This window comes from Hyperolius riggenbachi, chromosome 8 (genome assembly GCF_040937935.1).
Source record: "Hyperolius riggenbachi isolate aHypRig1 chromosome 8, aHypRig1.pri, whole genome shotgun sequence".
Lineage (NCBI taxonomy): Eukaryota > Metazoa > Chordata > Amphibia > Anura > Hyperoliidae > Hyperolius > Hyperolius riggenbachi.
This window is the reverse complement of record NC_090653.1, coordinates 67,699,412-67,715,817: the sequence shown is the minus strand read 5'-3', so window position 1 is coordinate 67,715,817 and position 16,406 is coordinate 67,699,412. Positions and strand designations below refer to the sequence as shown.

Sequence of the window (16,406 nt, the reverse complement as noted above, 5' to 3'; positions counted from 1 at the left end):
GTGGCCGCACCAGGGCCCCTGGACCAGAGGGGCCCTCCATTCATGTTATAAGCTTTTCATTGGTGCTATGGTGGAAATGAACGAATGTATATGTGCAGTGAATAGTACTAATCCTTAGACTGATTACACCTCTCGTACACTGCAACTGTCTTTGGTAGGTTCTGGGGCTTTATATCAATACAGTGGTTGGGGCCCCATGTAAAACTCACATTGGGCCCCCAAGCTCCTTTGTAATGCCAACGGCTCCCCTGCAACATTTTGGCAGCGTAGAAACTCACCTGTCCCAGGGGGTGTGCTGCTCCGTTTGCTCTTGCCTTCATTCTCGCCTGGCTGCATCTTCTCAATAACCCAACACAAATCATTATGTAATAATGGAGGATGAAGAAGAGTGCACTGACTAATGAAGCAGTATGCCTGCCAGGACAGGTGAGTTGCTATGCTTTTTTTGCTATAAAACAAAACAAAACAAAAAAACTTTGCAGGGGCCCCAGGGAGCACAAAAAAGTGTGTATGTGTGTGTGTGTGTTCAGTGCCGCTATGGGGTTAATTTTTTTTGCTGGGGCGAGGTTTCAGGGGGGCCTCCAGGTTACTTTTGCCCAAAGGCCCCATTGTAGCTACAACTGGCCGGCCCTAGTCACTAGGGAGGTGTGGCTTTGGAGGGGTTCACACTTGTCACTGCTGGGGACAGGTGAGCAGCCATCTTAGGATAAACAGAGGGGAGGTGAAAAATTATTGAGGAGCAGCAGGCTGCCTGTGAGTAAGACTCATACTTTCTATTTTTATATTGCAAAAACAAAACAAAGTAATTTTAATGCACGATTTTGGTATTTGCATTTCTAAATAATGCAGTTAGGAAAAAATGTCTGAATTAGGGCTTTAAAGTATATATGAGTATATATGTGGGTACGTAATGTTTTGTTTCATGTTGAAGGTCTTCCGGTGGATGATTTCTTGGTATGGCTTGCCCAGTTAAGATATAGTGACTCGGATGGCTATCTCAGCTACCATCATTTCATCTGCTGTCTCCTGAAATTTCAAAGTCTGACAGGTGAGTCTACAGCATAGGAGAACAGAAATGAAATCCTGCCATGCAGCACACCCAGGCGAGACTGATACTGGTGCAGTGCCAAATATTTGTAACTCTGTCCTGTGATTCACACATCTTTAATGTGATGAATACCTGGAGGATGTAGCCACTGGAGGGTGTGCGGTCCTTTCATTGCTCAGTGTTCTTGCCTATGTACCTCTCCCTTCAAGTACTAGTGCCTGACATTAGAAGTAGAGAATTTGCCCTGGAAAAAAAAAAAAAACACAGAGAATCATGAGACTGATTTGATCAATCATGATCTTTTCTGCCTATAATTTGCAGTGCTTTTTCAACTGGGCAATATTTGCATTTCTTTAGGCCTGCTATAAAAATCCTGTTGGTTTCGGTTCTCCCCAAATATAAGTGCACCATGGATGTAATGTTTAAAGAGGAATTGTCGCTTTGTACCTAGGCATGTATACTTTGAATATTTAAATAAATGCCTTTTGTGTAAAAGTGATCCTTAAGTCTAACAAAAAAAAATGATTTACTCACCTGGGGCTTCCCTCAGCCCCCTGCAGCCGATCAGTGCCTTCGCAGCCTTGCTCCTGCACCCTCCTGGCCGCAATAGCAGCATAGGGGGCGATATTATGGCTGGGAACGCGAAGAATCACTCGCGTTCCCATGCCTGTCGGCCGGTGACGGTCAAACCGGAAGTGTTCGCCGGCGGATGCAGGAGCATCGGAGCGGGGCTGCGAGGGCACCGATCGGCTGCAGGGGGCTGAGGGAAGCCCCAGGTGAGTAAATCTCATTTTTTTTGTTAGACTTAAGGATCACTTTACGGGAAAAAAAAAAAGAGTAATTGTCGCGAAAATCTTAATATTTAACATGCATACAAATAAGAAGTACGTTTCTCCCAGAGTAAAATCAGCCATAAATTACTTTTCTCCTATGTTGCTGTCACTTACAGTAGGTAGTAGAAATGTGACATTACCAACAGATTTTGGACTAGCCCATCTTCTCATAGGGGGGGGGGGGGGGGGGGTTCTTAGGTTTTTCTTTATTTTTTTTTAAAAGCATTTAGTGAACGGCAGTTGCTCCGTCCAACTGCCAAACAAAGTGTGCAGTGAGCAGGGAGGCTGGCCAGCATTTTTGTATTTATCATTTTCAGAGAATGTCTTGATAAAGAATAAAGGCCATGCTGAGAATCCCCCACGAAGAGATGGACTAGCCCAAAACCTGTCAGTAATGTCAGATTTCTACTACCTACTGTAAGTGACAGCAAGATGGGAGAAAAGTAATTTATGGCTCCTTTTACTCTGGGAGAAATGTACTTCTTATTTGTATGTGTTTTAAATATAAGTTTTTTGCGACAATTCCTCTTTAAGCTCTTTTTTACATTTGCCTTGCAAGCAGGGCCGGGCCGAGGCATAGGCTGGAGAGGCTCCAGCCTCAGGGCGCAGTGTAGGATGGGGCGCAGATTTCATTCAGCTGTCATTCCTAATTGTGTTTGAAGCAGAAATAAATAAGAAAAGGGGATACATGGCAGTGACTGCAAGCCAGATAATTAGATATTAAGGTGTTGGGGAGGTTGTGGGCCCTGTGGCGCCTCTTAGTCTAATAGCAATCAGTGTGTGATGGGTGGTGTGGGAGGGATGGAGGGGCGCACTTTGGTGTCTAAGCCTTGGGTGCTGGAGGACCTTCTCCCGGCTCTGCTTGCAAGTGTGCCCTGCGTTACCGTTTTGCAGCAGGTTAACACAACAACAATGGGGCCTAGATCACAAAGCTGGAAGGAGAGAGAGTGTCTCTGACTCACATCCTGCAGGGAAGCGTGGCAGGGAGAAAGAGCTGCCCAATGGCTGCTCTGGAAAGCCTGCAGGAATGCCCCTGGCGGGCGTTTTGAGCAGGAAATCCCTCTCCCTATGTTTACCTCAGAGATAGCGACAAATAATGTAGCTAATTTTGGGAGGAGGGGGCATAGCGCGGCGCTGTGGTGACACAGGGGCATGTCATGAGGCAGAGAACACACCTCTGTGTCCCATCTGCCACCCCACAAACTGCCTCAGGTTCCCTTTAAGTACATATAAACAAGGCAATGCAGTCTTCTAGAAAATCAGACATTTGAAGCAGAAGCTGACTGAAAGCAGGAAGGTGGAGGGCGATTTTTCTGTGTTACTAAGAAAGGGAAAGTAGATTTGTATGCACTAGCTCTTGTAAATGTTTTATTCAGAAATAGTCCTCTGTGAGTTCAGGCGTTTATGAAATGCTAGTATAGATTTTAACAGTTTCATTTACATTCCGCAGAGAAGTTCCTGGCTGCAGACCCAGCATGCTCTGGAGTTGTCTCTCTAAACTACCGTCAGGTAAGTATTTGGGAAACCAAAAGTTTATGCTATACAGCCCCACTCAGGTGGGAAACATAGATGTAAAGGTCCAATAACCAAAAGCAGATGGCACAACAAACTGCAATAACTTCAAATGCAAGTCCTCACACTTAACTAGTAAATGCAAAAAAAAAAAATAAAAAAAAAATTATGCTGAACATTTTTGAGGTGATGTAGGCCCCTTCACAGAGCAAGGATCAGCACATGACATGAAATAGTAATCTACAAAATATACATAAATATCCACAAAAGTGGTCAATAAATCTCCCAGTGAATGAAATATTTTAACCGATTCCTGCAGTGTTTTTGTCTGCTTCATATTTTATTAATGAATTTATGTGGAGTGAATTTGTTTGCAGTGATCCTACCAGGAATCTGACATCATTGTGACGTAATTTCAAACAGACAGTTAACTAATCATTTGTGTGAGCATTTATTATTTTGCTGGCATTATTGTGCAATGTTATAATTCTTCCTTGATGAAGTTGTTTCTGTAGCCCTAAAAGAATCACTACATTAGCATAGGGAACAAAGCTTCTTTTTGAATTCAAAAGTGAAAATTTGTACTTAAAGTGGACCTGAACAGACATATTGTTTATAGCCTGTACTTTCAAATGAGCTTATCTGTCGTGGCTGTCGTGACCCAAGGGATAGATCAAAATACAACTTGTGATTAGACAGACTAAACTCTTTAAATACATACAGGGTTCATTTCTCTAGGTTTTCCCTTTTTTCCTGTGCAATACTTCAGGTCCACTCTAAAGCGGAATATAACCCTGCATTTCAACTTTGCTCTAAAACATTACTTACAGCATATTATATGCAACCAGCATTTTTTTTTTACTAGACCAGCATTGGAAGGGTTACACACAGAGCTTTAAAGTTCCGTGGAGAGAAATGCAGAGTGAGGAATGTTACACACTCTGGCTGTCCTCCAGCTCCTGCACAGTCAGAAAGAGTGAGTCACATTCACCACTTGTTACATTGTTTACTTAAATGTATCTATCTAAACTTCGGATGCGTCTGCATTTCTCTCCACGGAACTTTAAAGCTCTGTGTGTAACCCTTCCAATGCTGGTCTAGTAAAAAAAAAAAAATGCTGGTTGCATATAATATGCTGTAAATAACGTTTTAGAGCAAAGTTGAAATGCAGGGTTATATTCTGCTTTAAAAGGAACTTAAAGAGACTGAAGCCTACAAAATTACCTCTTTTTTAGGCAGTCCTCTTCAGCTTTTAAAGCAGTAGGGTTAGCCATACTATGCCAGGGAAAAAAACACATACCGTATATAAGTAGATAAATACTTATTCTACTTACATAACATGTATTGTACTGTCCACGTCATTTTGATTTCAGTGAATTTTATATAATAAATGAAGAGAATTCTGTTCCTGGTGGGGGCCATGTCTTTTGCCCACAGTTTAGGCTAAATACTGATGTCATTTTTACCCTTTACTTTTTTTCTTTTCTCGTCCAATCGCTGAGTCACCTCAGTCTTGCTTGTAAACACAAGTAAGCAGGGGATTGTGTTTCAGATAGGCAGCTAGGCAGGGAAATAAAGGGAAGAGGAGGAATATATTATAGATAAAAAGAACCCCCAGCATGCAACTGTTTGGCACTGACTATTAAAGGGCAAGTGTTCCTTAAGTATGTGATAACTCCAAATCATAACAGCAGAAAAGTTTTGAAAGTTTTGCAGTAATGCAGGATTAGTATCTATCACCTAGGTTCTCAACGTGTGGTACGCGTACCCCAGGGGGTACTTCTGATGGTTCCAGGGGGTACTCGGGCTTGATATAATTAACCAAGAATAACAAATTTGGAGTTTTAGAAAATTATAAATCTTATTTAAACAACACCAAATTAGTGTTTTAGCTAATCAAAAGCAATAGTAAATGCTTGAAAATTGTTTAGAACTAATTATCATGTACTACGACTAAATAGGGGTACTTGTGATGAGGTTTACTATGCTGGGGGTACTTGGTGAGTACAGGGTTTTAAAAGGGGTACATACCAATAAAATGTTGAGAAACACTGACTTAATACACTCAGACCAGTTGCTGTTGAAATTTGATTTTTATGGTGACAATCCCGCTTTAATGGCATAGCTGAAACGTCGCTATCCTGCAGCAAAACGGGGCCTTAATCTCCCCCAAATACAGGGGCAAAAATCCACGACTTTCAAAGTCATGGATTTGGTGCCCGGGGAGGCAGAGCTTAGCGCTGTAGCTCTGCCTCCATTTGCGTCAATCCTGCCTCTCCCCCACCCCTCTCAGTGAAATAAAACAAAGGAACGGGGGAGAGGCAGCGATCAGTGGGGATTGATGCAAGGAGGGCAGAGCTACTGCTCACAGCTCTGCCTCTAACAGGAGGGAGTCAATTTGCCCCGGGGATTTTGGGGTGATTAAGGCCTCGTTTTGCCGCAGGATAGCAGCGTTTCAGCTATACCATTAATGCTGAAGTGGACTACCTAAAAAAAAAAAGTAAGCAAGTAATTTTGAAGGCTTCAGACTCTTCTTAAAGAGAGTGGAAAAATGGAGGTTGCCATGTTCACACCCTTCTAAACAATGCCAGTTGTCTGGCTGCTTTGGCTCTAGTAGTTTGTGAGTCACACCCCTGCAACAAGCATGCAGCCATCGGAGTCAGACCAGAGTCAAAGCATAGGATTAGTATGCTCAACCTGGGCCAATTAAAAGTATTATGCTGGGCATACACGGGTAGATCCGGCGGCCGCGCAAGCGAATGGATCAATTCCCGCTCGTCCCCGCCGGCGCTTCCTTATCAGCCGCTCGATTCCCTGCCATTGTCCGCCGGCGGGGATCGAGCAGCATCATCGGACCTGCTGAATATTATCAGCTGGCCGCATCAGCTGCTCGATACACGGTACAGAAACGTACCGTGTATCCCCAGCATTAGAGGTCAGACTGGCATTGTTTATTAGACAAAGAAAATGGCAGCCTCCATATCCCTCTCACTGTAGGTTATGTTGTACAGACTCCACCTTATCAGTGTGCAGTTTATCTCGGCCAATCTGAGCATTTTCACTACATAAATAAAAGGTCCCTAATTTTTCTTAGCTAGGTTTCCACTGCCAATTTTTTTAACAAATGAAAGATGGAAAACATTTAAACCCAAATTTATAATCAGTACATTTTATTATTACGATAGTTAACTTGATTGTCTATAACAGAAAAAACTTTTAAAGAGGAACTTCAGTGAAAATAATGTAATAAAGAAAGTGCTTCATTTTTACAATAATTATGTATAAATGATTTAGTCAGTGTTTGCCCATTGTAAAATCTTTTAAATCCATGATTTACATTCTGACATTTATTACATGGTGACATTTTTACTGTTGGCAGGTGATGTAGCTGCTGTATGCTTTTTTGGCAGTTGGAAACAGCTGTAAACAGCTATTTCCCACAATGCAGCAAGGTTCACAGACAGGAAACTGCCAGGAGTACTACTCAGTTTCTTGTGGGAGGGGTTTCACCACAATATCAGCCATACAGCGCCCCCTGATGGTCTGTTTGTGAAAAGGAATAGATTTCTCATGTAAAATGGGGCATCAGCTACTGATTGGGTTAAAGTTAAATTCTTGGTCGGAGTTTCTCTTTAAAGAGAACCCGAGGTGTGTTTAAAGAATGTTATCTGCATACAGAGGCTGGATCTGCCTATACAGCCCAGCCTCTGTTGCTATCCCAAACCCCCTAAGGTCCCCCTGCACTCTGCAATCCCCCATAAATCACAGCCGTGCTGTGAGGCTGTGTTTACATCTGTCGTCTCGGCTGCTCCCCCGCCTCCTGCATAGCTCCGGTCCCTGCCCCCATCCCTTCCCTTCAATCAGCAGGGAGGGAAGGGATGCAGGCGGGGACCAGAGTTCTGCAGGAGGCGGGGAGAGCAGCAGACTGACACTATAGAGATAAACACAGCCAGCTCTGACAAGCTGTTTGTCAGCAGCGTGGCTGTGACTTATGAGGGATTGCAGAGTGCAGGGGGACCTTAGGGGGGTTTGGGATAGCAACAGAGGCTGGGCTGTATAGGCAGATCCAGCCTCTGTATGCAGATAACATTCTTCAAACCCACCTCGGGTTCTCTTTAAAGCCCAACTAAAGCCAAAATTAAATACTGTATTTTTTGGACTGTAAGACTCCCTTTCTCTCCCCCAAAAGTGGGGAGAAAAAGTCACTGCGTCTTATAGTCCAAATGCAGAGAGTTCCTGACTTGTGAACACCTGCCAATACGAACCTCCAACCCACCGCAATATTGGGGACTCCCTGTACTGTGCCCATGCATAGGAGGACACAAAAGGACAAACGGAGGACACAAGGAGGACAGAGGCGGACATATGGGGGACACAGGAGGTCACAGGTAGACACAAGAGGTACAGGGGCATAATCCACAAGATGCCACTTCACCATGGATGCACCAGGTTTATTATATATGTTACGGCCAAAAATCCCGAAGACTGGCCACTTCGGATTCTGGCCGGTCAAATCTAGAAGTGGCAGTCTCACTGTGGCCAATGTCCAAATGGATTGAATTCAATCGGCACCGTTTCTCTCCCCCGGCACTGGCTCCTCCCCCTGCTGGGGGGGGGGAGATTAAACACTGGGTGCTGGTTGGGAGCATGGTAAAGATAAACAGTGGTTGCTGGTGGGGTAGATAGATGGGGTAAGTGGGAGGGGTAAACATTGGGTGCTGGTAGGGTGGGTTGGATAAACAGTGGGTGCTGGTAGGGTGGGTTGGATAAACACTGGGTGCTGGTGGGATGGGAGGGATAAACACTGGGTGCTGGGGGGGGGGGGGTATTAGAGTTAAACAGTGGGTGCTGGTGGGGTGGGAGGGAACATCAAATCACTGGATGCCGGCTCAAGTGAGTGGGAGGGGAACATAAAATTACTGGTTGCTAGTTGGGGTGGGTAGGAAGGAACATCAAATCACTGGGCGCTGGCTGGGCTTGTGCAGGTGCAGTACAGACACATTCCTGCTTGAAGAGGAGTGCGGCCCGATCAGACTAACTATAAGCCCTTGTCGGTAAGCTTTGAAGGGTCAACGCGTCAGGAGACTAGAGGTACGCTTTAACAAGATGCCATCAAAGGGAGACTGACACACCAAAGTTATTGATGGCCATTATCTATGATCTAAAAACTTATCTGACTTTTATCTTGTACATAGACATTTTAGTCTCCATATAACATTGCAGGCTTGTATCAATCCTCAAGTGTTTGAAAGGTTTTGGATATGCAATGACGATTTAGCGTCAGCAGAAAAGTATCAGTAGATTGGGCTATTTTGGGGAACATAATCAATTGTCTGTAATGCAAATAATTCAGGCTTCCATGCAGACTTCAGATTAGTAAACTAAAGTTCAAATGTATCTTACTGAAAATATCCCTGAACCTCACCAGTTTCAGGATTCCTAGCATAAACCATTCCATCCCCTCCTGCACCTGATCTTGTTACACCCAAATGGATTTTAATCCTCTGAAAACAATCAGTATCATAGAAAATATGATTAAAAGCATGTCAGATATGGCATTCTCTGTGGGTGTGCCCAAAGCACGTGCATAAGGGATGTATGTCAGAAATGTGAAACACTGCTACGTGTTTAACATTCTTGCCTGGACCGGTTAAGTGGCTTAAAACTAACATTACTGTATTAAAAGTAGATTTTTGACATTCTTTTTTTTTTAAATAGGAAATTATTACATATCACAAATTAATATTTGTCTAGAGCACCATTCGCCAACCAGCATTGTAACATAAAGAGAGGTTTTGCTTTACTGCTGTGCTATAAAGATAAGAAAAGTCAGCACTGCTTGTATGTGTATTGATGACTAAAGGTGGCCATACACTTATAGATGGCCACCAGATCGACCATTAGATAGTTCTGGTGGAATCTGATCAGAGAGGGATCTATTGGCTTGCGAACACTGTGCACCGATTTTTAATCAAGTTTAGCAGAATCTGTGGGGTTGCCGCCACCTGCCTCCCACCACAAACACTCCCCCCCCACCCCCCAACCGGCAGCAGTACTCTCACTTGCCCAGCTGGGGGTTGCCCCAACACTTCGGACAGCCAAGGGTGGGATGGATTTTCAGGTGTCTAATGTTAAATGATTTGCGTTTGAGTTATTCCATGTCCAGCTGCCCCTTTGGACAGAAGCCGCCCAATGACCAGGCCTTTGTGGCCCTTCCAGAAATCCAGCCTCGGCAGCACTAAGGAGGTTTACATTAGGGCTCATTCTCACACATTCATTTTCATCCTTGTTTCTCCAGAGGTGGATCTTCCGGGGGGGGGGGGGGCAGATGGGACACAGTGCCATGTTCTCTGCGTAATGACATGGCTCTGTGCCCCCCAACCGCTGCTCTCTGCCCCCCCCCCCCCAAGTTTAGCGACTAGATGTCACTAACTTGTAGGTAAACACAGGGGAGAGGAATTACCTGTTTAAAATGCCCACCAGGTGCGTTCCTACATGGTTTCCTGAGCTGCCATTGGGCAGCTCTCTCCCCCTGGTCGTGCCTCCTGCACGCTATGAGAGACAACAGTCTCTCAGTGCAGCGCTGTGACCCAGGGGTCATGCAAGTAAAAGTGGGCCATTGCGGCCCGCAGGTGCGGCGTTTTTTTTTGCGCTCAGCCCTCCGGATCAGGTAGCCTACTTTTTTCTTTTTTTGAGCCCATCTCGGGCTCTCTAAGTTTTAATCCGTTTATTAAAAAAAAATCAATTAACTGTGATTATGTTTACCTGCAGTGGCTACAGCTGGCTGTATACAGTTAAAGGCACATCATCGAGAAGAACCGCACAGACCAATCAGCACAAACGATTCAAAGAACTGGGACAGAAGATTCTTCATGAAATGCGCAGGACTGAACATGATGGATGGACGTGCCTCATTTTTCAACTTCAGAATCTGCCGTCAAAGCAGTACGAGTAGAAAATGGAGTTTTAATAGATAACAGGATTGTGGTAGGATTTAACTGTCCTGCTTATCTAAACTAACTGCAGAAGTACATTTACTGTATCTGGTAATAGGCAAGACACTGAAGTCCATGAAATCAGGGAGATGTGTAGATGCACCAGTGGGATCTGATCCTCTCCTGAATCATAACATTCAAGCTTTATTAGAGGAACATTAAACTTCCATGTTTAATATGCGTGCAATAAACCTTGAATTTTATGCCATAACAGAGGATTGAATCCCACAGTGATGGAAAACTGGATTTCTGAGCCTAGTTTAAAGTGTAACTCCACTCTTGTAGGGACTGGAAAATAGTAATTCTCTCCAAATATTATACATTTCAAGGTTTCTAGGAAACTTTTTTTCTCTTTTGTAGCAAGCTCTTAAAGGAGGATTCTATGACGTGTGAATGGATTATGCTCACAATAGAAATAACGTGTTTATTGTACTAAAAGTTATAAGCCACACAAGTTCTAAACAATCTCTAGCTAGCCATCCAACTAAGAGAAAAAGACTATTTGCATTACAGCCTCCAAGTCAGTAGTGTAGAGCCTGGAAGAGGCTGCTTATCATTGTCAATGCAACAGAATGTGTGGAAAAAGTCTGTGTAAATCGGAACTGAAGATAAATGTAGTAAGAAAAAAAGAAAAAAAAAGAAAGAAAGGATTCACTTACCTGAGGCTTCTCCCAGCCCCCGGCAGCAATCCTGTCCCACGCCAGTCCTCAAAGATCCTCCGGTCCAACGCCGTGACTCCATTTCTTCAAGTCGACGGCCACTGCACATGCGCATCCCTGGCCATGCGTTTCCTCGTTCGCGCTCCCGTGGCTGGGAGCATCCTACACAGGCGCCGTATGAGAAAATCTCTACTGCACCTACGCAGTACGATCCCGGCGACGGGAGCATGAACGAGGATGCGCGGCCAGGCCACATAGGTGCAGTGCCCATCGACTAGCAGTAGCGAAAGTGAGCCGTGGCGGGGGAATGGAGGGTCGTTCCAGTACAGCGCAGGTACAGGACAGCTACAGGGGGCTGGAAGAACGAACATGGTTAATCCAGCGTAGGAGACTAGGGCGCAGCCGGCGCCACCATAGGCCATAATAGGAATTACGGCTATAGCAGCGCACAGGGAATAACTTCGGCACCATCAGAAGACTGAGCTGAAGTTACTTTTAAAACACAATAATTATTTAATTCCCCATCATCCATGGCAGCCTGGAGGGGGAATAGTATTTAACACGGCCAGGAACCTGTGCAACAGCAGAATCCTCCATATATCGGCTGTATCCTGCGCCCAAGTCTCCTGCACCGATACCTCTCATACGCTGGAAGAAGCCCCAGGTAAGTGATTTTTTTTTCCCACCTATCTTCAGTTCCACTTTAACAACCAGCAACCTCTGGTCCCTTAAAGACCAGACACCTGCTGGTTCAAACATCAGCCAAATACATGAGCATTAATTATATCCAGCTCTAGGGTAGGTTATAGATAGCTAAGATTACAAAGAAAAAGTACCCTCACTGAGCAATCATCGTAATCAACACCAAAAATGAAGTTACAAAAATTCACAATTTTTATTGTTAATCCAAAAAACATGAACAATCATAAAAACAATTATTAAAAAGTTCCCCAAATGCTGATTATAACCAGACTTCCTGATCAAAATGTTTAAACCCAATGTGTTCTAGGAAAATATGATTTGACTTTTTTTTGTTGAGATAAAAAAATTTTTCATATTGTTGTGAAATCATATTTTCCTATAACACATTGGGTTTTTATGATTGTTCATGTTTTTTGGATTAACAATAAAAATTGTGAATTTTTGTAACTTCATTTTTGGTGTTGATTACAATTATTGCTCAGTGAGGGTACTTTTTCTTTCTAATCTTAACCTGCTGGTTCAAAAACTGGGCTCACTGACATCACGCTGCATGGACCCATCGCTCTCGCCGTTAGCACCAATCTCCCATCGCTGAAGCCCACTTACTCTGCCATCACTATGACAGCAGAGCTCCGTGAGTTGGTCAGGAGCTGATTTCAATGGCTCCTGATCCTATGATCATCTGATAAAACGCTTTGGTTTTAGTCTATGACGGCAATGTGAAGACACTTGGTGAAGGACTGATTTCAAACTGATATGCGTATTTTTACTTCAAACTTTGTAAGTGCAATATGGTTTCAGTGTTCTCCCCAGGCTCTTTTTGCCAGGAGCTGTGGCGTGGCACGTCAGCTGCAAGGGGCTGGAGGAAGCCCCAGGTAAGTAGATCGTAGGATAGATTGATGACTCCTTAAACAAAACCAGTCCAATGGGGCAAAAAGTATAAATTGGGTCCTGCAAACATGCCACCAGTTTATATTGGAAAAGGCATAGAATTGTTTCCAATCAGTGATACACAAAGAAGCGGGTAATGATCTCGGAACTTACATCTGTAAAACAGATCAGCATTGTTAGCACCTACGTGTCTATCCTCACAGGTTCCATTTAAAATAAAATTACATATACATAGCAGTGGCAAAACTGATGCCTCCCCCCCAAGTTCTCACCCCTTCCATTGCCTCCCCTTGGTGCCCTTCACGGCCTTGGGGCCATCTCACAAGGGTCATAAAAAAAGTGTAGCCATCATGATCTTCACACCCACAACAAGTTTAGACACAAAAACACCAGATCTGAAGTATAGTCCCCTGTATCAGAGGAAGGGAATGTTGTGCAGGCTCTGGGCCTGCATTCTCACATATCCCAGTTGATCCAGGGGAAAGCAAAAATGTTATGTGTTTAGTTTATACAGTTTTTGAATGTGTACATATTGTTTACGGTTTTTCTATGAGAATTTTTTGTAAACAAATGAACATTTTACAGGATTCCACCATGGTGTAGTAGCTGTGATTTGGGGCTGACCCCCAGTCATAACATATTGAGCAAATCTGCTGAAGATATTATGGCATTGCAGTTACACTTTAAGAAAACAATCCTACCTCAAAGTCAGTTTTAGAAACATCAAGTGTTATTTGTTACTGTTTGACTATCTTTGAACTGTTCACATTGTATTTCCATTACTAATAAATAAATGCTATTCATATTAAATACTATATGACAATTAAGAAAATCAAGCCTGATTTCCTCTCTTGTATGCAAGAGCCATCATAGAAATGTCTTATTAAAGTGTACCTGAGATAAAACAGACGGGAATATCAGAATCAGCTTTCTCCAGCTCCCTGTAGGCTGCGGGCTTTCTCGCCGTCCTCCTGGGCTGCTCCGTTCTCTGACATTAAGCTCCGCTAAATATCACAGTTGCGCTCCACTGCACATGTGTGGTTACGTACGCACCACCCAATCGAATTCCCGTGGCCGTAAGCGTTGTGCGCAGTTACAATCTTAGCAAACTGTGCATGCACAGAGCACTCGTCTAAGGGAGAGCGATTGAGGCGTATGCACAGCTGGGACCGTGTGTGGGCAGTGAGGAGCGGCTAGGGAATTTACTGAAGCCGACTGTGGAACAACGAAGCAGCCCAGAAGAACGATGAGGGAGCCCATGTCCTACAAGGGGCTGGAGGAAGCCCATAATAGGTATAAATGCTTTCTTGATATCTCTTTCCTTTAAGAGAGCTTTTACACCAGACATGTTTCCGACTGCATTTTCGGATCACCACATCTTCCAATCGCAAAGACACTGATGATAATGGTGGCAAATGCCCTTGGTGTAAATCTGGATGACATCACAGTGATTGAGTGTTTGCAATGTTGATAAGCTATTTTTGGTGTATAGGGGTCCTAATGCGGACATCCCATGTTAGGAACAGCATCACAGAAATGCTCGTGTAGATTATCTCTCAACTGAAACTAATTTAACCATTTCAGCCCACGCTAAGGCTCAAGTCTCTGGGTCTCGGCAGGCCGCTGACGTCACTGAAGCGCATGGCGACCAGCTCCGATTGGATAGGCAGCGGAGTGCTCCCAGTACGCGCTCCGCCGCTGTAAAAAATAGCCACGTGTGTGTATGGAGAGTCAGCTGACCTGCCGTAATGTCATTGGTCATTTTGGATGCTTTTGCTTTCTGATTGGTTAGTCCTTGTATTTAACTCAGGTGAGCGCCCCCAGACATTGCCTGTGATAGCTTTTGGCTTGTTGCTGGGTATGCGCTCACAAAACCTTTTGACTTCTGTTGCCGATTTTGCCTTGTATCTTGACCACGCTTACTTTAGATTGGATCACCCGTTGCTTAATCTGCTTGTTTCCGGACCACGCCATTACTCCTGCTTGCAGTCATCTGACTCATCTGGATTGCCTCATCCACTAGGCCTCAGGTGACTATATAAAATGGTGATACTGTGCTTTGTATTATTGCTATTGGTTCTGTTTGGTGGATACTATCCGTCAGTCTGTATGCTACATCTACCTGCAGGATTATACTAGTTTTGTACTAGGTAGGAGTTTGTGCATGTGTTACGGGCTGGGCTATAGGTCAGTCATATGGGCATACAGCCTGACCAATAGTCATTGACCAGACAAGCCTAACATTAACTTACCTAGGGCTTTTACCGTCCCCTGCAGTCGCCCTGTGCCTATCCTGGTACTAGTTTCCGATTTTGCCTGTCACCGAGCACTGCATCCTTGTTTGCGCTCCCGTCACCGGGAGAGTCCTGAGCAGTCCTACAATAGAGATTTTCTCATACTGCGCCTGCATAAGACGCTCCTGGAGATGGGAGCGCAAACGAGAACACGCTCAGCCAGGGGTGCGCAGGCGCAGTGGCCGGCAACAGGCTCAGTCAGCAAAATTGAAACTGAGCCACGGCGGGGGACTGGAGGATCCTGGAGTACCGGCGCAGGCACAGGGCGACTACAGGGGGCCGGTAGAATCCCCAGGTAAGTAAAACTGGCTTTTTAACTCTGACTTAAGTTTCCCTTAAAGGACAATTACATTTTTACTGCTGTCGGTGTTGTAATGCCTTGGCAGAAGTCACATAAAAAGCATAGGAATCTCAAGTCCTTTGTTTCCACTATACCAATTCATTATTGAATTCCTAATTCTATGCTACATTTCCACTTTGCTCGGCATGTGTCTTGCGAGACGCGATGCCGGCACAGCTGTCCTGCTTCTCGCAGCTGAATCCCTTTATCCACGGCTATGGGATTCTAACGGGTGACGCGAGAATATGCTGCAGGCCGTCAGATTTTTCCCCACCCACAAATTCGAATGCTTCCTATTGACTTCAATAGGCTGCAAAATCTCATCCAAATTTGTGGACGGGAAATTGGCCCGGATTCGCAGCAGTGCAAACCTAGCCTCAGAGAAATTATACTTTTGTTGAGTGAAATGCAATCCATTCAGTTCACCCTCATACCCTGCAAGAATGGCTGTTTCCGCATCTTTTTCCCCGCATGTGGCAAACATGCGGAAAATGTTAGTGAATGCTGAAAAAATGCGGAGTTTACCGCTGGCGGGAATTTAGCGGTAAAATTTTGCGGTACTTTTGGCTCTTTGAGAATAGAGCCCATTGTGCTGCAAAACAAAAATAAGCAAAGACCCTTTCAACTTTTTAGCATTAAAATCTTATTACTATTCATTCACTTGCTTTTCATGAAAACAGACTTCACATTTGTAGGACTTGTAATATTACCCGTTTCATCTCGTGTCACTTTTATAGTTACTTTGAGCTTTCTATAAGTGCCACACCAGGCTTAGGAGGAGTTGAGCAACACACTATAGGAACCGTACACTGTCTGGGAAAGTGATTTCAGGGGGACTGCAAACTCCAAGCAGAGAAGGAACAATATTTGCAGTGCACCGGGACTTATAACAGTGTTGCACCAAACTCTCAGCTAAGGAGCATATTTAGCTCTACGTCGTGGTCTACGGAAGTTACATGACCGAAAGGCCAAACTCAGGGGCGCCCAACTACACCGTATGCAGACACCTGGCAGACAGGAATAAGGGCGGGAACGCTCCTAAGGGCGTGTGACACGGGTGTGGCGGCGACGTAAGAGGGCGTGGTTCTGCAGTCCTGTGAATTGGCGCTCAGAACGGCTAGGCAAAGCGGTT

At 44.4% G+C, this 16,406-nt stretch overlaps 1 protein-coding gene across 2 annotated transcripts in view; it reads left to right on the top strand.

The window, feature by feature from the left end:
- The window catches only part of CAPN12 (calpain 12), a 93,671-nt gene extending 81,782 nt beyond the window's left edge, over positions 1-11,889 (top strand). For both annotated transcript variants that reach the window (XM_068250599.1, XM_068250598.1), the window contains exons 19-21: positions 932-1,048; positions 3,332-3,390; positions 10,165-11,889. In XM_068250599.1, the coding sequence (XP_068106700.1) occupies positions 932-1,048; positions 3,332-3,390; positions 10,165-10,191 (203 nt within the window). In that variant the 3' untranslated portion in view covers positions 10,192-11,889. The remainder of the gene's footprint in view (positions 1-931; positions 1,049-3,331; positions 3,391-10,164) is intronic.
- The last annotated feature ends 4,517 nt before the right edge of the window (positions 11,890-16,406 follow it).